The sequence below is a fragment of the Copadichromis virginalis genome, linkage group LG12 (genome assembly GCF_057382275.1).
Source record: "Copadichromis virginalis isolate Kocher_CV1m ecotype Utaka linkage group LG12, C_Virginalis_male_GT1.1, whole genome shotgun sequence".
Classification (NCBI taxonomy): Eukaryota; Metazoa; Chordata; class Actinopteri; order Cichliformes; family Cichlidae; genus Copadichromis; species Copadichromis virginalis.
Genome location: NC_140629.1, coordinates 12043568 through 12068485, shown reverse-complemented (window position 1 = coordinate 12068485; position 24918 = coordinate 12043568). Strand labels below are relative to the sequence as shown.

At 41.9% G+C, this 24918-nt stretch overlaps 1 protein-coding gene across 1 annotated transcript in view; it reads left to right on the top strand.

Annotated features, from left to right (window-relative positions):
- Window positions 1–2868: 2868 nt before the first annotated feature.
- Window positions 2869–24918, top strand: part of LOC146696575 (voltage-dependent N-type calcium channel subunit alpha-1B-like) — a 31211-nt gene continuing 9161 nt past the window's right edge. The window contains exons 1-4 of the mRNA XM_085474071.1: window positions 2869–2925; window positions 4831–4947; window positions 5123–5188; window positions 5279–5370. Of these exons, the coding sequence (XP_085330197.1) occupies window positions 2869–2925; window positions 4831–4947; window positions 5123–5188; window positions 5279–5370 (332 nt within the window). The remainder of the gene's footprint in view (window positions 2926–4830; window positions 4948–5122; window positions 5189–5278; window positions 5371–24918) is intronic.

The following is a 24918-nucleotide window of genomic DNA, read 5'->3' as shown; positions in this document are numbered from 1 at the left end:
ACCCTGTTGAACACCATAATTAACCTTAGTGTGTGAAGAGGACTCTCCATTTACAAAAAATAGGACTGTTAAATAACACAGACCACTGTCCACTGTCTGAGGCCATAAGAAGATTGTAACCTTGACTAATGCTTTTTCTGGACTGTACAGTACTGTTTCTGTACAGAAGAGAATGTTTAACAATCTAGTGTTTTACTCTTTGCTGCAGTTGTACATTCTATTCTGTCTTTTAATTTTTGTTTAAAACTTTTTTTGCTAATTTGTGCTTTGTTTTGGTGGTCTGGGAGGTGACACAGGCTACTTCCACACTAATGCGTTTTTGTTTGAAAACGCATAGTTTTCTCTCCGTTTTGGCCTCCCGTCCACACTGAGACAACGTTTTCACTCATGGAAAGTGCTCTATAAAATGCATACATTTGAAAACGTTGCTTTCGTGTCGCAGTGTGGACGCAGACTTTATAAAACGATGACGCATGTCAGTCATATGATGCAGTCATGTGTCCAATTAAACAGAGAAAGCGGAGGGCATTATACAGCAGTTGTTTTGTTTGCACTCAATTTTGACAGCCCTATTAAAGATTGATATCAGTCTGTACATGCTCCAGATAGCTTTTCTTAAAATTCTTTAATTCTCACTCGCTTTTGCAACTTTGTACTTTTGTGTTACTCGCAGCAACAACTCCTCCTCATTGTTAGTCCATTTAAAAAACTCGGTGGTTTTCCTGTGGGACTGTGTTCCTTGTTCCTGTGTTTCTTGTTCCTTGCGACTGTGGACGTAGCCACAGTCCCAAGGGGATGGGGTTTTGGAGGGATAATAGTCCCATAATAGTCAAACACAAAGGGGCCCGGAGGTAATCCCTGATGAAACCCTACCCCCACCTTGAATCTTTCATTTCTACGTGTGAATTTCAAATTTTTTCTAATTTATACCATTGAGACCTGCTCTTAAAAACTAACATAGATGTAGCACTGTTTTTGTAGATGTTTTAAGAAATATGTGCGCAAAGTTTTTAGAACATGTTTAATTTAGTGGCATCTTGTACAGAACGTGATTTCGCCAAGATGCGATTAGTAGAATCAGTTAGCTAACTGAATTAGTTTCTGTTAGCTAACTAGCATCAGACCCAGTTCTTCATTGTCTGACTAGCTACACTGACATGGGAAAATCCACCTGTTAGCCTTAAGGTTCAGGTTTGTAAAAAACGTTTTGAATAAGGACAATGTGGAAGACAGCCCGTTTGATTCAGGTGACAGGTGGTTTACCGGGCCAACAAGCTAGAGTCAAAAACTCTTATTTTCCTCATCTAGCAGGGTGTTCAAAGCAGCACAATCAGGTGATGCGATAAGTGGTATTTTATGGAATAAAACAATCTTTCTTTTCCCAAGCAGATCCAAACAGTTTACACTAGTGATTAATACATTCACATCACATCACAAACATAACTGTGTTTTTTTTTTTACTGAAGCAAAATCAGGAAATACATCAGCATATCTGCAGGAAAAATTGGTTAATATGTGTGGTAGGCGGAATTTCTGTTTCACTGCAACTAGCCAGACAACAGAGAGCCACTGAATGCTTAACAGTCAGAGAAAAGTGAATAGTGTATCCTTAGTTTTAACTTAAAATTCATGGTTGCAGCAAAGGGCAGCACAAAAGTGATCCACTTAAACTGATTTTTAGTTTTAGTGTCCTTTATTTACCCTGAGTTATTGTTTTTGTTAGTAGTTAGCTAACACAAACAGTGTCAGTCTATTACTAGCAACTAACCAACCCGGTGATGTCACATGTTTTAAAACCTTTAAGCACGTATTTCTTGAGTCCAGAGTTATAGTTATGTCAGTTTTTGAGAACAGGATATGTTATAAATTAGCCTTTCTACATGTATTGTCCACTTTCCTTCCATCTGTATCAAGATTTTCATATTTTAAGCACTATGGGGTATAGTCTCCATATAATGGACATAGAAGGAATGCATTAGCCTGACACACTAAGCTAATCGTTATTCGTCACCTTAAAATGTGCCTTAACGTCTCATTTGCCCTTCTCTTGTAGTTCTATGGAGCTCCAGAGTTCTATGAAGTAATGCTAAAGAACCTCAACATAGTGTTCACCACTCTCTTCTCTCTGGAATGTATTCTCAAGATCATTGCTTTTGGGCCATTGGTGGGTAGTCATTATAAAGCAACTCTAAATACTCTTAAAGGTAAAGCACAGCTCCTGATTTTATTTTTTGTTTTTTTGCTTTTTTTCTTCAGAACTACCTAAAGGATGCTTGGAACGTGTTTGACTTTGTGACAGTGTTGGGAAGCATTACTGACATCCTGGTGACGGAAATCAATGTAAGAGCACTTTTTCCCACCCACCTCACTCTCACTTAAATATTTCATGGGATACATAAAAACACTGCAGTTTAGAAAATTAACTGGGGCTTAGCAAGCAAGCTAACTAGCCAGTGGTCAGTCACATGGCAGAGTCGTGACAGAGGCTATATAGCTGGGGAAAAGGAAAGGATTTGAGGTAGTAATGTTTTGATACGATGCAATAATTACAGGACAGGTGTTTTTCTGAATCCACATTAGAGAGTAACCTTCAATGTGTGATATTTGGCTGAGTTATATTTTACAGTGTTTTTGCATATTTTGTGGGTAGTTTCTTTATTTATTCCAGACTTTTCAGTCTACTATAAGTATATCTTTATTATACTATACTATAAGTATATCTCTGTACACATGTGTGTATATGTATCTGCATACGATTATTTGCTGATTGTTATCAGTTTATGCTGTACAATATGACTGTTTGTGTTCTCTTGCCTCTCTTTCCCAACTCTTTCTGTCATTCTACACATTTGTTGTTGATTGTCGTCAATGGTGTTGGCATGCCATGGTCCAAAAACATCACTAGACTACGGTGAGTGGGTTTCTGTAAATAAAACTGTCCTATGATAAAAACATTTTCATGTTGGTGATGTAGGGAAAAGAAACCCTATAAACCTGCAGTTTACATCTTGCTAGCAGTCTAATGAACTTCTAGCAAGATTTAAACTGCATCTTAAGTCAGTAAACTTTATTTTACCCACAATATTTTTTGGATTGTCTTTAGACTTCACAAAAACATATTAGGGGACATCAGTACTTGATAGCCATGGTATCCAGGCTAAGAACATGTAACATACTTTAAATAAATAGTTTTAAATAAATAAACACTGTAAAATTCAAGTTTTTGCAATATGTGTATATATATCCACACACACACACACACATCCATTGAATGTCTCCCTAATTCTGAGTTCTCAAGGTTGGCAAGTATGGGGAATCACCCCATACTTGCTTAATTGGCGCAATTAAATTAACTTTAATGCACATGTAAAAAAAACAAAACCAAAAAACACAGAAATCAATTATTTTTATACAATAATTTAATAGATTCAACATCTTTCTTCAACAGAATTGCAGACTGCACAGATGGTACCCTACCAAAGGAAAAAGTACTATAGCTTACTAGGGTATATATTAGACTTACATTAGCTACATAGAAAAGGATCCTGTTGTAGAAAGTAATATTAAATAAATTCTAACAATTCTAACAACAGCTTATCAAGCTTAAACGTGCTGCTGTTGTTCAGCCCCTGGTTTCCTCTTTCTGGTGCAAAGTGGGCCAAAAACAAACAAGAGAGACGGGAGTCGCGAAAGAAAAACTGATCAGCTGATCATTGATCAGTTTCATGATTGAAGTAGCAACAGGAGAGGGAGGGAGAGAGAAGAGGCGCATACTGCTCCCTAAGGTTATGAGCTGAGTTATGCCATGTCTCTCATTTTGTGAGGTGCTTTTGTGATATTTAATGGATGTGATTACATTTTTTTATTTCTCTCCGATATCCAATTCAGGAATTTAGGTCAGTATCGGACCGATACGTAATATCGGATCGGTCCATCCCTAGTCGTTGATGGTCATGATAATTGCGTATTAATGATCAAGAAACTGATCCCATGAGAAAAAATATTTTCTGCTTCAAATTGATGTCATTTAGGTATCTAAAAATCTTAGACAGGTTTGAATCTCAGTGAAAATGTCGTGAATGTGATAAATAAAAAGGACGTTACCTTGGATTTTTGAATTGATAACATCGGTGGATCTACTAAATACCTTGGACAAGTTTGACTCTGGGTGGCTGTAGCTCCGGTGGTAGAGGAGGTCACGTACAAACTGGAAAATTTGCGGTTCAATCCCAGTCTGCATGCCAAATGTCGTTGGTCAAGATACTAACCCCATGTTGCTCTCCAATGCATCCATTGGAGTATGAATGCCTGTGAATGTTAGATAGTAAGCAATAAGAACCAGCTTAGAAAAAAGTGCTTGGGTGAATGTACAAGTTGTATAAAGTACTTTGAGTGCTCAGAGTAGAAAAGCGCTAAATAAGAACCAGTCAATTTACCATTCACTCCCGGTGACCTTAACCTCAAGATCAGAGAAAGTTTTCTGAAAATCTTGTGAATGTAATAACTTGAGAACAAGGTCACATAAGATTTCAAAATTGGTACCATAGGTGTGTTTACTAGGAGGCTTCCTTTGCTCCTTTGTCAACCAGTCTGTGCACTGTTGTCTAAGGTTATGAGTAAATGGAGCCATCTGGAAAACCTTTGTGCCCCCTTTTAGTGATAATTCTTAAAGCACTGTGATGAACAGCATTTAGCGAAATTGAATGTATTGACCTTGTATGCTTTTGCCACATGTGATTGTTTGTAACCAGCTGACTTCCATAAGTGTGTTTAACATTGAGCAATGATATTTGGTGGGTAAGTGCTCCCTATCTTATCTGTGTCTAACAGGACAGGCTGCTCAACCTGAGCTTTCTGAGGCTCTTTAGAGCTGCTCGACTCATAAAGCTGCTGAGGCAGGGATACACCATCCGCATTTTGCTGTGGACCTTTGTTCAGTCTTTTAAGGTGCTCATAAACAGTACAATGCTTACACATTCTTGACTAGCCCTGATATTCACATTTTCTGTACACTTCCAAAGCCACATACAGCAATTTCCTGCACACACTTCTACACTGCCTAGAAGAACTCAGAGTGGGTATTTAAAATGAAATACGTTTTGTTTCCTGTTGTTGCCTTTAGGCCCTGCCTTATGTTTGTCTACTGATTGCCATGCTGTTCTTTATCTACGCCATCATTGGAATGCAGGTGTGTGATGCTACTCGGTCAGAGAATGTGATATTCATGCAGTAATTTACCATTACAATATTGTGGCCTGAATCCATGTTTCTGCTCTAGGTGTTTGGCAACATTGAGCTGAATGAGGATACAGCTATAAATCACCACAACAACTTCCGCACATTCCTTCAGGCTCTCATGCTACTGTTCAGGTATACATAACTTAAATATATACATTGGTCCATGAGCACATTAAGCAAAGAGTTTTATCACTCAGTTGTAAATGCTGATCGGGTTTGCTGTCATCTCACCAGGCAGTTTGTCAATGTGATAGTGCCTGAAGATGGCTGTTCAATGATTGTCATTCACAGTGGACATAGATGGCCTATTTTACTTGTTTTCAAACCATCTGTCCTCTGGGTCCAAAGTATGAACATTGGTAGTGTCCTTTATCCTTTAGCTCCAGATGTACAGCTGAGTCTTGTTGTGTCGAGGGGGCTCTTATATGTTGACGCCATCCATTTATGGAGTGGCTATTTGGTTGCTCCAACGTAGAGGTCCAAGCGCTCCTCGCTGCACTGCACATAATAAATTGCAAGCTCACAAAAAAGTTTTGTCTCACTCCTATTTCTTCTTATGCATGTTGAAGCTCTACTTGGAACCTTGTTAAAGTCCAACCATCCGGGCACTTGGTTATGGCGTTCCATCTTGCATCCTGCTGTTATGTGCAGGATTGTCTCAGGGGCATCTTTACACAGCCTTCACCTGGGGTCTTGCCTGATATGGTAGACGTGAGCACGTGGTTTGTTGGGGCCATCTTCCTGATATTTGTTGTCTCATCCTGGACCGTGGTGCTAACACTCACCAGTTCCCGGCCTCCTTCCTTCCATTTAGCATACAGCTTCAGGGTGCTGGACTTGGACTGAAACCCTCCATGAATGATCAGGAGCTTCCTTGTCTTGATGTCAGTGGCCTTCTATGTCCTCCTTTCCCCAGCTTATTGTCCCAGCAGGGTTAATCATGGGCAGGGCGTAAGTGTTGATACCCCAGATCTTGTTCTTACCGTTCAGCTGACTCATCAGGACTTGCCTGACCCTCTGCAAGTACTTGATGGTTGCAGCTTTGCCAGCAGCCTCGTCATGGTTTCCATTTTCCTGTGGGATCCCCAGGTATTTGTAGTGGTCCTTTATGTCTGCATTGTTGCCTAGTTCGATCCCCCTTACTTCTGACTACCTTCCCTCTCTTTGTTATTGTTGGGTCTGTGTTTCCACAAGCCCCGCTAGTTTAGAGACTTATTCATCATGAAGAACACAAGACAATCAATTTACTTGCAAGGGAGGCCTCGTCAGTATCTCAGGAACGCACTTCGTATCCTACCACAAAATGACCCCAAATCCGGCCTCCGCTTGCTGCCTTTTATTGGGAAAACAGTTCAAACAATACACACCACAGCAAAAGCACCTCCCACCGTAAACCCCCCCAATGGTTCTAAGACAAGGCACTATGTGTGTGTATGTGTAAACATCTATATGCATGTGCAAGAACGTGTGTATGTGTATGTGAGAATGTGTGTATGTGTGTGTGTGTATGCATGTGAGAGTGTGTGTGTGTGTGTGTGTGTGTTTGAGTGAATGTGTGAGAATGTGTCTCTCTGTGTGCGTGACTTCTGTCGCGGTTCAAATTTTGAGGAAGAGACATACGACTGAAAGTCTATAGTGGGTCAACAAATTATTTTATTAAAACACCTATATGTGGTGAAGATAGGCTCTGTAAGGTTCTTTTGATTTGGAAGGAAAAACAAGTGCAGACAGAGTCCTCGGAGGTGTCTAAAAAGTGATTTATTAAACACACACAGTTTACACAGTGTGGGAAGCACTACGGTCTTCGCCTCTCTGCTCGTTACAGAAAGCTTTATAGCCATTATGACGTCAAGACAATTCCTGGACCTCTTCTCAGAACAACAACACTTTCCCAGGCTTGAAACCAGATGTTTCCAATCATCGGTATTTGGCAGCATAAACAATTGTGTACACGAGTGTGCAGTTTTGTGAGAGTGTAGGTCCAGGCCAACGAAAGTTCGGTGTCCTTATCTGACTTGGGCTGCCTGGACCTACAGCTATGCTGGTGCTATGCATGATAGAGTATTATATCTAGAATGTGTTTTATTCTGCGTGCTCTGGAATACAAGGAATACAAGATCACTCAGCAAACACCGTTAGCAGATTTACTAAATGATAAATGATACATGATAATATTGATGATAAACTGATGATAAGTGATGCAGACTAATGAAGTAATGATGAAATAATGACCGTACATGTGAATAATAACACAGTGACAGTAAAATAACATTCCTTGACCTGACAACTCCTCCTCTTGGGCTCGCTTGCGAGGCCAAAACAAATAAACACGTTATAACACTTATCAACCCCAACACCCCCGTTATTTTCCAATTTTCCCACAGTTTCATGATCACTGTTCCCAGGCTCTTTTTACCTTTACTTTAAACTTCGTGATAAGAGTATAAGGTTATGAGTATAAAAGTATGCGATTAACGTACAAAACTATTACGATTCCTTTAATCTCTTAATTATTTTAGACTAGAGCCCTAGCCTATCAGGAGCCTGGAATGAATTGATGCTTGGCGCGTGACGCTCCTCTTCTTTCTTCGTCTCCCCAGGTAGACTGCTGGGGAGAACCGCTGCACAGGGGGAGAGGATTATTCTGCCTCTATGTTCCCCCCCGTGTTACTTTGGGTGGAGCTTATTTCGAGTAAGCTCTCATCCGCCACTGCACATTGAGACCAATGGAACCAGGACTCACCCTTTCCCTTCAACCGAACCGCGCTGGTGGTACGAGCCGTCACCTCGAATGGCCCCGTCCACCTCGGATCTCTCCACTTTCGCTTAATGACCTTCAGCCACACAGCCTTGGCGTCGGGGACGGACCTGTCCACCGCATTCACCCCCACTCCAACCTGTTGTGTGAAACACAAGAGCTTTTAATTCTTTCCAACATTCCGCATGCTTTCTGTTACTTTTTATACTCTCTTCCGCCAGGACTGTTGTCCAAGGACCTGGAAACTGTCGTCCTGTCAACAGCTCATATGGTGTGAAACCTGTGGATTGATTAACACAGCATCTTATTATCATCAATGCAATTGGCAGGGCTGCAACCCAATTTAGCCCCGTCTGAGCAGAAATTTTAGCTATTTTGTTTTTCAGGTTTAGATTCATTCTTTCCACCTTCCCCTGGGACTGAGGATGATACAACGTCCCAAATTGGTGCTGCAACCCCAGCTTCTGTTCTACTTCTGCCAAATCTTTATTTTTAAAATGAGTTCCATTGTCTGACCTAATTCTTTTGGGAAAACCATGCCGGGGGATGTAATGATTGATTAAATACTTAATCACACTTTTTGCATCCTCCCTCTTTGTTGGCCACGCTTCGGGCCACCCCGTCAGAGCATCCACACTTACCAGCAAATACCGGACTCCTCCCGGTCCCACGTCGATCATGTCAGTGAAATCAATGACAATCTCTTCCCCTGGTCTTTCTGGAATGGGGAACTTACCTGCCTCTGGTTTAATCACTGGCTTTGGATCGTGCCTCCCACAGATCAGGCACGTCCTAGCTTTTTCCTTAATCATATCCCTCAAAAAGGGATGCCACCAATGGCACAGATGTCTCTCCATCTGGGCCACACCCACATGGCCAAGCCCATTTGCTTCTGCAATCTTCTGTTCCGCTAGGTTGGCAGTCAACACCGGTCGTCCGTCAGGTCCTCGCCAGAGATCTCCTTCTTCCCATGCTCCTCGACTCTTCCAGACCCCCTTCTCTTCCGGGGCCGCCTCCTCTTGGGCCTTCCTGGCCTCCTCCAACATGTTGACTCCTACTTCTTCCTCCACACTTATTTGTACCATCTGCCGTAGTGCTTTATAGCCTGCTGCCTCTTTCGCAGCTCGATCGGCTTCCTGATTTCCTCTGGCCACCATGCCAGTCCCCGAGGAGTGACCTTTACACTTTATGATACTCACCTCCTCTGGGTCTCCCCACTGAGACCTATACAAGAACGTTACACATTCTCTCTAAAACAATCTCCTGCCAAACTGTAAGCTTGTGTAAAAACATCAGTCAGCAGTTACATGTTAAGCTCATTTAACTCCCAGCTCCACCTGGAACCTGTATCCTGGAAAACAAATCTGTTAAATCAAACATCTTATTTACAACCAACTATAGATCATGAAAGTGATAAAGTATTCAGCACAACAGACAAGTATCATGTTCAGGATTTCCCAAATCATTACATCACTATTATTGCCGCAATTTATTTTATCCCGAATTTAATCAGTGACTTCCCTTAAGCAATGTCACTCCACTTGTTTTATCCCTATAAGCGCCATATTAAACTGTTCCATAGAAACTGCATCTCTTATTTGTTTTCTCATGTCACTTGTCTGTTTTCTACTGAATCCTCCGCATGCACTCTCAACCAAAGCAAAACAAACATTAGCAAACCACATTTGACCATCTCGGGTTAGGCGTCAGCCATCCACATTCCAGAGGTCCTGTAAAAACATTTCCTGTAAAAAGAATCACACTGTTTTCAAGACCGGATGTGTCTCCCCACAGTTTAATAGCATCACCCACTCATAACCTATAAACACAGTTTCCTCACACATAAGCCCAGAAATCCTGTAGTAGGAAAACATTATTAGAAAACATTAACCACTTGTCCAGTTATAAACCACATATTCAAAGCACATCAAGCACTGTCATGCTGTAGAGAAGAAAATGCAAATGTTAACGCTGCGCAGGTGTGTACACACTTTCTCACAGTTATCTCTGTGAGCAACCCAACACAAACCCCTGAACAACCACCCTAGTAGATTCACAAACACAGAAAGTAGCATTAAAAGTTAAATCGTCATGCAACCTCAGATGTCGCTGTCATCTTTCTGCTCCTGTAAAAAGAAACACACATAAATTCATCCACCCTTTTGTCCTATCTAGGTGGAGGTTAACCTTGAGTCGTGGTCAAGTCATGTCAGCTTTTACCAGTCAGTCCGTTTGTTTTATTTCCAGTCTTTCATCCATTCATTCATTCATTCATCCATTCTTTCTTTGCTGATAGTGGAAACCATCGCCGCATTTAGATTTCCGCCCTCAGCAAAATGAGCTCATTCATTTTTTATTTTCCATAGGAAAATAGTTCCTTATGTTTTGGACTGGATTGAATCGCTACAATCCTTTTAGACAGGGACTTACGACCTGATCAGATCCCCACAGGTAGCTTTCTCCTCAGCCAGTTGTAATCTGGAAAGCCCACCTTATATTTGCTCTTCCCGAGAATTTGTCAGCGCTGTTATTCACTGTTGCAGGCCTGCTTAGAACAAAAATGAGAAAAAAGAGAGCTGATTATTAGCTCATGAAAACACAAAACAAAATCACCTGACAGGTTTTCTCTAAGTGCACTGTTACAAAAATAATGGGCCCCTCTCAGACATGTCCATGTTTCCTAAAACTCCCTCTATTAAAAACAAAAACAACAACAACCCGAACCTCACTGACAGAATCAACCCATCACCACAACCTCAACAACCTTAAACACACAAATATTGGCACCGCAGTCCTGACACTCCCAGGTCAACTCACATAATTTCACCTCCTCAATACACCGAAAGTCTTGTTAAAACCACACAATTTGCACACAACAATCACCCCCTTTGTGCACTTTAACATACCTAGGTTCAACATAAGACATAACCCCCTTACGACAACATATAATCACTAAACTATAAATTTCCTATCCAAATCTGCACTCCTCTTCTGTCTGCTATGCTTAAAACTACTTTAATCACTTTTCTTTGTTCATAACTCACTCCCTTTGTCATATAGCTTCTTTGAGTTATTCCTCAACTTCAAACCCAAATGTATTTTATTAAACATTCACACCATTCTATCACTCATACAAACAGCAAGCTGTTCTTCATTGCGTATGTTTGTGTTCTTAGCCAGGTTTAATCAATGTCTATGCATTAATCATTATGAGCTTGTCCTTGTAAGGTTAATGCATTTTCTGCTTCTGTATGTGAATTTGCATATGTTGCTTTTGCAGTGTTTCAGACTCCTGCACATTTTTCCACTTAAGCCGTCAGTTTTCGTTCCCAAATTTGCTAACCCAAATTTTAAGTTCCCACCTTATTAACAGCATTCCTGGTCCTCAGCCAGAAGTTAGGGCCCACTTGTCAGGTTTATGGAGACATGGCGCTGTGAACAATTCAACCAGAAACTTGCCTTAACATACAGTGGGGCAAAAAAGTATTTAGTCAGCCACTGATTGTGCAAGTTCCCCCACTTAAAATGATGACAGAGGTCAGTAATTTGCACCAGAGGTACACTTCAACTGTGAGAGACAGAATGTGAAAAAAAAAAATCCATGAATCCACATGGTAGGATTTGTAAAGAATTTATTCATAAATCAGGGTGGAAAATAAGTATTTGGTCAATAACAAAAATACAACTCAATACTTTGTAACATAACCTTTGTTGGCAATAACAGAGGTCAAACGTTTACTATAGGTCTTTACCAGGTTTGCACACACAGTAGCTGGTATTTTGGCCCATTCCTCCATGCAGATCTTCTCGAGAGCAGTGATGTTTTGGGGCTGTCGCCGAGCAACACGGACTTTCAACTCCCGCCACAGATTTTCTATGGGGTTGAGGTCTGGAGACTGGCTAGGCCACTCCTCTGGAATACAAGGAATACAAGATCACTCAGCAAACACTGTTAGCAGATTTACTAAATGATAAATGATACATGATAATATTGATGATAAACTGATGATAAGTGATGCAGACTAATGAAGTAATGATGAAGTAATGATGAAATAATGACCGTACATGTGAATAATAACACAGTGGCAGTAAAATAACATTCCTTGACCTGACACTTCCAACTGTTTCTAACAACATTCTTAGTCATAAAATGGTAATCTCCCCCACACCCAATATATGGTTCCATTTCTGTATTGGTTCACCATGAAGAACACAGTGAAGCCACAAAAGGGCAGGAAGCTTACCACACAAGAATCAGATATTTCAGATAGGATGTATCTGCAATAAAACCTCACCCAGCACAGAGTGGCTGGAGAGGTGGTCAGAGACAAAGGAATGGCTTTGATCCTACTGCTTGAACTAAGACTTTACAAATTTAGGAACCACAATGACACATTCAACAATTTGACTTAACATTCCCCCCTTTTTGTCTTGTATACTTAATTTTCAACTTATGCACCCTTGTTTTTGGCAGTGTCAGTGTAGATTTCATTCATACACAGCTCCTCACGTCTCATTCACCTCCTATTGCAGCAAAAGTTCACAGTTAATTTCATGTAAGCAGTTAACCTGCTTCTAATTGATCTCATACACAGTAACCTACATCCTGCAAGTAAACAAATGAGTGTCAACAGTCAAACAAAAAGAATCAACATTCTCAAAAATCAAATGTCACTACAATCCAAACGTATACAGACATAGGCATTCAAACACATCAGTTGATTTTATTGTTTGTCCATGTGACTTTCAGCTAACTTCAAAGCTGTAGCCTGGTCAAAACCCTTCTTTATGACTCCTATCAACCACCCCAAATCTTCTCACTGTAGGCATCCTGTGGGGGTTAGAGTCAACTGGTGAATTATCTGCATTTACAACTCTTATCCTGACCTGTTGTCACCGCAGAAAAAGATTTTTAAAAGGAAATTGGATCAAGTTGTTTATGATCTTCTCCCCCCTTTTTGAGTCATGTCCATCCATGGCTCAAAACTTCAAACAGCTTAGGGAAGTTGACATGATGCAAATGTAGACAAAAGTCTCGTCTGTTTACATCTCTCCCTCGCATAAAGCTTCTCTGCAGTGCATCAAATCTGCATGGCAAAATGACACACTTTAGGTAATCTTTTCCCACCCTTGGGAAAAGTGGTGTCAGCCATTTCCCAGTCCCCTAGCATCTGTGCTTTACACAGAACCACAATTCCATCGTTGGACTTCCTCTGCACTGTCACTTTTGGAGCTTGGCACGCTCCCTTCATCCTCCAGGTCCTCATGTTCCAACGCTGCGGACGATTTAAGGCAGAGCACGTCGTACACCGTAGTTGTCTTCCTCAACATCAACGTCGAATCTCTATCATTTTATTTAAGATTTTGCTGTGAAAACTCTCCGCATGACAATCTCCTGGAAGCCTAATAGCACAGGTCTCTGCACGATGTCTGCTGTGCTGAAGGTGATCTCTGATCCCCCTGAAGCCTCTCTCCTGGCCTCAGCTTCCATCTTGTGGACGATCTTCCTTACTCGCTTCTTCTCATGCTACCTCACGACACCTGCAAATTAAAAAATGACACTCCTCTTGTGCCACACGGCTCTCGCCATGTGTCAACTCCCCAATGAGACATGCACAAGAATGTTGCACATTCTCTCTAAAACAATCTCCATGGTTTCCCACTTGGAGGAGCCATACTCCAACCTGTAACCCTGTGTAAAAACATTAGTCAGCAGTTACATGTTTAGCTTGTTTAACTCCCAGCTCCACCCGGAGCCTGTATCCTAGAAGATAAAGTCTTTAAGTTAAAACCACTCACATTTGCAACCAACTGCAACTCATAAGTGTAATAAAGTATTCAGCATCACAGAGACAAGGATCATTGCAGGTTTATTCTAACCTCATTAAACCCCTACTTTTTTCCATAATTTGCTCCAAATCATTAAACATCTCATCGTCATTCCACATTGTAATCAGTGACTTTCCTTAATTATGTCACTCACCATGAGCCCCAATAGTGGTGACTATTCTGTAACTACTGCACATCTGTTCAATTGTCACTTGTCCGTCTGTGCTGAATCCTTTACAAGCAGTCTTAAAGGAAACACAAACATTAGCCAAATACATGGATCATCCTGGTGGTCAGGCGTCAATCATCCAGATTCCAGAGGTGCTGTAAAAGGTCATAAAGTTAATACTCCGCTGTAAAAAGAAGTAACACTGGTGTCAAACACAGTATCACACTGTTTTCACTTTTCCCCTGTAACATTCACATTTTCTCCAACAACACAGTGTAATTTCATCACCAACATATAGCCTGTAACCACAGTTTTCTTCACACAAAAACTCAGTAATCCTGTTGTAGAAAAACATCAAGTTGTGTGTCAATACTGTAAATCACATGATCAAATCACATGATTAACCCTCTGCTGTAGAAAAGAAATGTAAATGTTAGCGCTGCACAGGTGTATACACACTTTCTCACAGTGACTTTTGTGAGCAACACAAGCCCATGAATAACACACCACTGGTAAATTCACAGACACAGAAAGTGGCATTTAAAGGTTAAATCGGCACGGCCCAAAGCTCATGCAACCTAGGATGTTGCCGTCATCTTTCTGCTCCTGTAAAAAGAAACACACATAGATTCATCCACCCTTTGTCCTGTCTAGGTGGAGGTTAACCTTAAGTAGTGGTCAAGTCAGTCAAGTCTTGTCAGCTTTCACCAGTCCAGTCAGTTTCCTTTTTTTTTCCCACTCATTCATTCACTCAGTTATTCTTTCTTTTACTGATAGAGGAAATTATCATCGCATTTCGTTTCTACCCTCAGCAAAACCGACGACATTTCAAAAAGAAAAAGAAGAATTTTAGATCGGATTGCCTTGCTGAATCCTTTTGGACAGGGACTTGTTTCCTTAATTGTCCCAGATAAGCGACTTTCTCCTGAGCCCATTTTAATTTTGGAGAAACTCTCTTTGCAACCGTTCGCAACAACATGTTGTGTAGTTCTTCCTATTCAAACGTTCAGATCTGCTTAGATGACAGAAAAATTATCAAACAAAACTTTCAGTGCACTGTGAAAGTAACAAAATAAAAAGAATAAAAGAAAGGAAAGGAAAGGAAGGAAAGGCCTTGTTAAATCATGACATGTGTTCTTCATCTCAGGGAGGAAATCATACCAAACCTAATTGGCAGACTCAACTTAGTAACAAAAGACAAATCATCAGCCAGTTTAAACTCAAACATTTATCCATTCAGCCACACGCAACATACAGCATAACCCTGTTGTCTCATCACATAATAAGTTTCTTCTCATGTAACCAAATGTGTGCCATGTTAAAACTTCTTCACACACCAGAAACTCAACAATCAGCTCACACAGCTCATTCATGCAAAACCCCTCATCAGCATTCTGTTTTCTCCCTATATGATGCAACCATCTGTCCTACTAACAATATTCAGTCCACTAGTCTATGTACCACTTTCATCTTACTAGTGACTTGGACAAGATGACAAACAGAATCTCATGCTTAAGATGATGCCTGGTCTTCATGAGTTTCATTGTATGTGTATATGCATGTAGGGTTAGTATGGTTAATGCATTTTCTGTTTGTGTGTGTTTTATGTACCTCTCTCATCACGTTTTCATTATTCTCATCACTGCTTAAACAACACACATATCTCTCTCTCTCTCTGTGTTTTTTTTTTTTTTTTGTGAACCCTCCTTTCTTCAAAACAGAAAGTGGGATTACAGTTGTTTCAGGATGAGAAACACCAAACACTCTTCATGTTATCATTCATATTTCATCCACACAACAATTTTTTTCTTTTGTGTCCATGGGGCAGGTGACCTGCAGCATCATGTCTGCCCCAGCTGGGTACCTTTTCACACACACCATGACGTCAGACACATTCACATTCACTTCTGCTTTGCGCACAATTTCACTTAATTCTTCAACGATCTACACACTACGTGCTGCCCAATAAATACTTTGCAGTGTATTTCATCCCCTTTCAAGGCAGACTTACTCAGTTTATTCTCCATTACAAGACAACAATCAGCCACACTCAAACAGACCACGTCTGGTCTGCACAAGCACACACACAAAATAGGCCTATCGCTTGCATCTGCACGCACAGCTCTCATGGACCTGCGTCCTGAACGCACAGTCCAACACACTCCCATGCTCGCGTGAAACTGCGCAGCTACGGAACCGTTTCTTTTCTTTAGTAGCCTGCGACCGTCCCGCATGGCTGGCGCACTCCCGTACCTGCGAGAAACCGCACGGTCACGTAGCCGCTCTCTATTGTTTTAGGTTCACGGGAAACCGCGCAACTAGCGCTCCCCCGGACTCGCGTCTGCACGCGCAGTCTCGGTGACGCATAAGGCCTTTTCTACTCACTGTTTGTGTTGATTTCGTTCATCAGAAAAGTCTCTGGATCCCGTCAATCGCCATCCAACCCGAGGGGAGTTCAGACACAAACTGTCTGGCCTGGCGACAAATTTAAGCACCAGGGCTTTCGTCGGGCGTTCCAGACGCTGGCTGCTAGCAGAGTGGGGCGGCATCATCTCCCTCTCCTCGTTGGATGCGATGTGTTGGGTTCCGGCTCAGAAGGACCAAATAATAATAATAATAATAATAATGCATTTTATTTGAGGGTGCCTTTCAGAAACCCAAGGTCACCTTACAAAAAACAAAATTAATAAAAGGAACAGTAGTCATAAAATACATAAAATAAGTTAAAATGACAAAACAGAGCTTGACAACAGATAAAATCAGCATTAAAGCGAATAAGCCAGCTTAAACAGATGTGCAGCATGGGGAGTAAGGAAGGGATGGAGTCGGTTAATATTACGTAAATGGAAGTAAGCAGACCGGGTTATGTAATTAATGTGAGACTGGAATGAAAGAGTATTATCAAGTATGACACCGAAACTCTTAACTTGAGGGGAGGGAAGGGTAAGATAATTTTCAATGTTAATGGAAAAACTGTGGGATTTGGTTAAGATAGATCAGGGGTGTCAAACTCAAATACACAGTGGGCCAAAATTCAAAACTGGAACAAAGTCGCGGACTAACGTTAATATTTATTGAAATATATTTATTCCTCCAGATATAAGAATGAATCTTTTCTTATGGACTCAAACACGTTTTGCTGAAAAATTGAATATGGAACAAGCAAAGCTTAATACTAAACAATATATATATTAGCTGTATAATACCAGTAGGCCAGCTCTGATAGTAATTTGGTATGGCTTCGCGGGCCAAATGTGTCAAACTCTGGCCCGCCAGAGTTTGACACCTATGAGATAGATGGTGTACCAGCTAGTGATGAGATTTCCGGCTCTTTTTAGAGATCCGGCTCTTTTGGTTCGGCTCACTAAAAAGAGCCGGTTCCGAACCGGCTCTTCAGGTTGTTTTGTTGCTTTAATTAATTTATTATTAACAATAATATAAAATTATGCACAAAAGGAATTACTAACGTAAAAAAAAGTGGTTTCATTTATATATGTTTATATATAAATATATGCGGTGGCCCCTAGAGACAAAACACGTACAAACTCCAAAACATACAGTGGGGCAAAAAAGTATTTAGTCAGCCACCGATTGTGCAAGTTCCCCCACCTAAAATGATGACAGAGGTCAGTAATTTGCACCAGAGGTACACTTCAACTGTGAGAGACAGAATGTGAAAAAAAAATCCATGAATCCACATGGTAGGATTTGTAAAGAATTTATTCGTAAATCAGGGTGGAAAATAAGTATTTGGTCAATAACAAAAATACAACTCAATACTTTGTAACATAACCTTTGTTGGCAATAACAGAGGTCAAACGTTTACTATAGGTCTTTACCAGGTTTGCACACACAGTAGCTGGTATTTTGGCCCATTCCTCCATGCAGATCTTCTCGAGAGCAGTGATGTTTTGGGGCTGTCGCCGAGCAACACGGACTTTCAACTCCCGCCACAGATTTTCTATGGGGTTGAGGTCTGGAGACTGGCTAGGCCACTCCAGGACTTTCAAATGCTTCTTACGGAGCCACTCCTTTGTTGCCCGGGCGGTGTGTTTTGGATCATTGTCATGTTGGAAGACCCAGCCTCGTTTCATCTTCAAAGTTCTCACTGATGGAAGGAGGTTTTGGCTCAAAATCTCACGATACATGGCCCCATTCATTCTGTCCTTAACACGGATCAGTCGTCCTGTCCCCTTGGCAGAAAAACAGCCCCATAGCATGATGTTTCCACCCCCATGCTTCACAGTAGGTATGGTGTTCTTGGGATGCAACTCAGTATTCTTCTTCCTCCAAACACGACGAGTTGAGTTTATACCAAAAAGTTCTACTTTGGTTTCATCTGACCACATGACATTCTCCCAATCCTCTGCTGTATCATCCATGTGCTCTCTGGCAAACTTCAGATGGGCCTGGACATGCACTGGCTTCAGCAGCGGAACACGTCTGGCACTGCGGGATTTGATTCCCTGCCGTTGTAGTGTGTTACTGATGGTGACCTTTGTTACTTTGGTCCCAGCTCTCTGCAGGTCATTCACCAGGTCCCCCCGTGTGGTTCTGGGATCTTTGCTCACCGTTCTCATGATCATTTTGACCCCACGGGATGAGATCTTGCGTGGAGCCCCAGATCGAGGGAGATTATCAGTGGTCTTGTATGTCTTCCATTTTCTGATGATTGCTCCCACAGTTGATTTTTTCACACCAAGCTGCTTGCCTATTGTAGATTCATTCTTCCCAGTCTGGTGCAGGTCTACAATACTTTTCCTGGTGTCCTTCGAAAGCTCTTTGGTCTTGGCCATGGCGGAGTTTGGAGTCTGACTGTTTGAGGCTGTGGACAGGTGTCTTTTGTACAGATGATGAGTTCAAACAGGTGCCATTCATACAGGTAACGAGTGGGGGACAGAAAAGCTTCTTACAGAAGACGTTACAGGTCTGAGAGAGCCAGAGATTTTCCTTGTTTGAGGTGACCAAATACTTATTTTCCACCCTAATTTACGAATAAATTCTTTACAAATCCTACCATGTGGATTCATGGATTTTTATTTTCACATTCTGTCTCTCACAGTTGAAGTGTACCTCTGGTGCAAATTACTGACCTCTGTCATCATTTTAGGTGGGGGAACTTGCACAATCGGTGGCTGACTAAATACTTTTTTGCCCCACTGTAAATAATGAATAAAAGAGGCCCTAATACTGAACCCTGAGGCACACCAGCAGAAACAGGATAGAGAGTTGAAGAATTATTTAACTCCCAGCTCCACCTGGAGCCTGTATCCTGGAAGACAAATCTGTTAAATCAAACTTCACATTTGCAACCAACTGTAGCCCATAAGAGTAATAAAGTATAGTATAGTATAGTGTATATATATATATATATATATATACACACACACACACACACACACACACATATATATATATATATATATATATATATATATATATATATATAGTATAAATAAACACCCAGCACGCCCCTGCGGGCGGTTTATCCCTCAAGCTCGGGTCCTCTACCAGAGGCCTGGGAGCTTGAGGGTCCTGCGCAGTATCTTAGCTGTTCCCAGGACTGCGCTCTTCTGGACAGAGATCTCCGATGTTGTTCCCGGGATGATGTGGATCAGTGAATCGATGTCTCGTTCACTCTTGGCATACAGCTTGATGTCATCCATGTACAGGAGGTGGCTGACAACTGCTCCGTTCCGTAGTCGGTATCCGTAGCCAGTCTTGTTAATGATCTCACTGAGGGGGTTCAGGCCTATGCAGAACAGCAGTGGGGACAGAGCATCTCCTTGGTAGATCCCGCACTTGATGGTGACTTGTGCTATGGGCTTGGAGTTGGCCTCTAGTGTTGTACACCACATCCCCATTGAGTTCCTGATGAAGGCTCTTAGGGTCCCATTGATCTTGTACAATTCTAGGCATTCCAGTATCCAGCTGTGGGGCATTGAGTCATAGGCCTTCTTGTAATCAATCCAGGCAGTGCACAGGTTGGTCAGTCTGGTCTTGCAGTCTCGGCTGATTGTTCTGTCTGCCAGTAGCTGGTGTTTTGCACCTCTGGTATTCTTGCCAATTCCTTTCTGTGTCCCGCTCATGTATTGACCCATGTGCCTGTTCATCTTAGCCGATATAAGATAACCTTTATTAGTCCCACACGTGGGAAATTTGTTATGGTTGCAGAGTCTAATTACTGATACGTTCGTTATAAAAAATTACGAGAAGAAAAGATAAGAAAGAAAGAAACTCAGAATGAGCAGAGCTGCTGTAACAGGCTGCCGCACACGGGGGGCGCCGGAAGTGACAATATGATGCCTGACAGGAGCTTCCATGTAGTACTGAGGCAGGTTATTGGTCGGTAGTTGGAGGGGACCGGTCCCTTCTTGGGGTCCTTGGGGATCAGGACCGTCCAGCCTTCAGTTAGCCATTCCGGGTGTCTCTCGTTAACTAGCAGCTGGTTCATTTGTGCTGCCAGACGCTCGTGGAGTGCAGTCAGGTTCTTCAGCCAGTAGGCGTGAACCATGTCGGGCCCTGGTGCTGTCCAACTCTTCATACTGGAGACCCTTTCTTGGTTACTTGATGGTTACTGAACCCTGTTCAGGGAGGTCGCTGTGGTCTGCCCTCAGATCCTCTAGCCACTGAGCATTGCCGTTATGGGTTGCATCCTTCTCCCATATGCTCTTCCAGTATTGCTCCGTCTCCAGCCTTGGTGGTGCTGTTCTCTTATTGTTCCCTTGCCACTGAGAGTACACCTTTGCTGGTTCTGTGGAGAACAGCTGGTTTATTCTCCTGCCTTCTATCTCTCTGGTGTACCTCCTCAAGTGGCTGGCCAAGGCTGTGAGTCTTTGCTTGGCAGTTTCCAAGGCCTCAGGTATGGACAGCTTGCTGTATTTCTTAGGCACCTTATTTGTCGCACCTTTCTGCAACTCCGTTAGTTGGCTAACCTCCCTCCGTGCTACTTTGATCTTGCCCTCTAGCCTCCTTCTCCATGGAGGGTACTGCCCCTTGTCGCTGTTCAACTTGTAGCCAAGCATCTCACTGATCACTGCTGCCGTATTGTAGATCAGCTTGTTAGTGTCGGTAATCGTGGTTGTAGGTATTGCCCGTAGTGCTGCATTAACATAATCTAGCAGACCTTCTGAGGGTACTTCACGTAATCTTGGTAACCGGCTACGGGGGATCCAGGTTTCAAGCTTGGCCATGATCCTATTTTTCAGGTCAGTTCCTCTCGCACTCAACGATCCTTCTCCTATCGCACTTGGGGTTATGTACCCAATCTCGGGTGGGGGTGATGATATCGCCCCCCTGACCTGGCGTCCTGACTCCTCCTTGCCGTAGCATTTGTGTTGTACCTCGTCAATCTCTAGCTGTGAGAGCAGTCCCTTCTTTCGAATGTTGGAACACTGAGCTACTAGTTGTTTCGCCGTCATTGTGGATGTTGGGTATCGAAGAATCCATAGGTCCCTCATCCTATTCATGTAGCCCCTTCCGCCGGGGTTACTTGCGTAGTAGCATTCCAACAACGCCCTGTTTTCGTCTCTTGCCCACCGATGCCTTCTTGTTCCAGTAGCCAGGGTGCCCTGGTTCCTCAACACCTGACGCGGACCTTGTTGATCCGGGCGACGTCCAAGCCGGCATGCCTTCATATTTATCTGTCTTGCTCATGTCTGCGGTAGGCTTGCTTAGCATAGGGGGTCTAGCCTTAGGACCCTTAGGACTTAGGACGCCCCCAGGCAGGAATCGAACTTGCGATCACTACGCTATCCAGCTGCTCAATATATATATATTAGGGGTGCAACGATATTCGTATCGATATTGAACCGTTCGATACAGTGCTTTCGGTTCGGTACGCATATGTATCGAACAATACAACATTTGTAATTTATTTTATCAACTTTCCTTCTGACGATGCTGTCTGTGTTGAGCGCTCAGTGAATCTGCGTTCGACTACTCCGCCTAGGCTGCACTGTCGAGCGCAGATCCACTGAGCGCTCAACACAGACAGCATAGTCAGGAGGAAGAGCGCAGGGCAAGCTAGCGAGACAGAAGTTAAGCTCTCCTTGCAAGATGGACCTCCCCCACCCTCATTCAGATCTGGCGTTTGGAATTATTTTGGTTTTCATGTGACGTATGACCCTGAAGGTAAGCGAGTCATGGACTAAAGTAAAACAGTATGTTGGATGTGCCATGCAATGCTTAATTAACTAGTGTGTTAGCGCAGTTAGCTCGTTAACGTGTTGGCCGTCTAGCCCCATGCACGGGGCGATCGGCGGTAGCTCGTTAACGGAGATTTGCCGTGTTGTGGCGTTAAGGTCATTTCAATGAGATTAACCTGAAAGCACTAGTGGGAACACAACGAATATGACTGCACATTTACGCCGACATCATCCTAGTGCAAAGTCAAAAACAACAAGCATGCTACTAACTTTAGCAGAGTCATTTAGACAGCTGTTAGCACGTGATTCTCCTTATGCTGCTGAGAATATAGCCCAGAAGAAGCGGATAGTATAGCTTTTATTTTGGAAAGAGACATTTCTCTGTAATAAACTCTCTTTTCCAAAGATGAGTGATTCCTCAATCAGATACAGGGCTTGCAAAATCGCTAGCCCGACGTCCCGGAGCTAGCGATTTTTTCAGTCGGGCTACAAAAATCTCTCTGCCCTGCCCGTCGGGCTATTGTAGGAAAAATATATGTCAATGCTTTTGCATTCTTTCAGAAATGTAGCTGGGTAATTATGTCATTGGCATCGGTGAGCCACTGTTAATATGTGACATATTGAAATCGCGTTTGAATTTGCACTTGTTTTTTTGCTTTCACTTTGCAATGACAGCACTGATCTGTGAGTGATGATAATTTGTGCACCAATTCCTCTGACATCGTCTTATTAATTGTTAGCTTACTATGCAAACATGACAAGTGAAATCTCCCGCAGCAAGCTTAAACATGTGAGAGGTTGATCGCGCAGAGAATCGCTGAGCTTATGTGAGTCCGTGTGTAAAAGTAGCAGTATATATATTTTAGTTCTGCTGAGCCAAATAAGACAGGTCGGGGTGAAGAAGTGACAGCCAAAGAAAAGCTTAGCACAAAACGGAGAAGTTATGACAAATGAGACTATAAGGCAAAAAGAAAGTGCAGCTTTATGGTTTCATGGACAAAAGAATTTCTGTGGCTGCAATATGACGAGCTAAATAACCAGGGGTGCACATAAGTGGTCCGCAGGTGCGCATTCGCTGTCAAAATAAAAAACGCGCACAAGGGTTAGGGTTAAATTTAAAAACTGTACTTTTGAGTTAAAATATATATTTATAATTTTAATAAATGACAAATTAAAAAGGCATGAACATTTTTTTGTATCGAAAAAATATCGAACTGTGACACCAAAGTAGAGATGGCACGATACCACTTTTTTATGTCCGATACCGATATCATAAATTTGGATATCTGCCGATACCGATATGAATCCGATATAGTGTTTTTTAATCAACAAAACTGTTTTTTAAATATCTTGCTGCATTTTGTATAAGTTCATACTCAAGTTTAAAACAACAACTACACTAAAGCTATTCTGTTATACCTGTATGCAAAAGAGAATATTTCATAGTTCAGCAATACTGATCAATCTAATAAACTTAAACCTACACCATCCTCCCTATTCTGGTATTTTAAAGAGTACTTAGCATAAATATTAAGCAACCTAACTAATAGGGTTCCAACTCCCAGCAACAACAAAAATAAATAAATAAAAAATAGGGAACCACCCCTCACGCGCCACCTCATGATGCTTAATCGACGTAATCAACCTTAATTTGATGCAGTGTGAAAAAAAAATGCACAGAAATCAATTATTTTTCAAGAAATATTAAATAGATTCAACAGCTTTCTTCAACAAAATTGCAGACTGCACAGATGGTACCTTCCCAAAGGGAAGTACTATAGCTTACTAGGGTATATTAGACTTAATAGTTACTATATACAGTAATTGACTTCTATTCATTTTACATCAAATTAAAACTTTGGGTGTCAGATAATTAATTATTAAAAACAAGACATTTTAAATGAGAATAAGAAAGAAAAGTATGTCTTTGTGTCCCCTTTTCCCTGTTAATGCCCTATCGGCCCCCCTGGCTAAACTTTGCTAGATCCGCCCCTGCACAGCTACCAGCGTCAGCTACGTAGAAAAAGATCCTCGAGTAGAAAGTAATATTAAATAAATTCTAACAACAGCTGATCAAGCTTAAACGTGCTGCTGTTGTTCAGCCGCTGGTTTCCTCTTTCTGGTGCAAAGTGGGCCAAAAGCAAACAAGAGACACGGACTCGCGACAGAAAAGCCGATCAGCTGATCATTGATCAGTTTCATGATTGAAGTAGCAGCAAGAAGAGGCAGTCGCTCCATATATCGCTTGTTAAGCTTAACGCAGGAATGCTTTACAAACATTCAGAGATGGACTTACACACTTGCTTTACTTCTCTCGGGGATAACTTTGTCGGAGATGAAATGCCGGGTAGCTAGCGAAGCTCCACATGCTATCCAGACCACCGACAGGTCCCGCATGCCACAGCCGCTCTATCACGTGATGCATACTGCTCCGACGTGCTAACGTTCTGAGGTGAGTTACGGCATGTTGCAAGTTTTGTGAGGTGCTTTCGTGATATTTAATGGATCGGATTACATTTTTTATTTTTCTCCGATATCCGATCCAGTAATTTAGGTCCGTATCGGACCGATACCGATACGTAATATCGGATCGGTCCATCTCTACACCAAAGTATCGAACCGAACCGAACCGTGAATTTTGTGTATCGTTGCACCCCTACTAACCACCTTGCCACCGTGCTGCCTAGTTTTATTTATTTATTTTAGTTCATTTTCTCCTATTTGATCACTTTGATTTCTTGACTATTATTATTTCACAGAAAATCAACTAATGTACT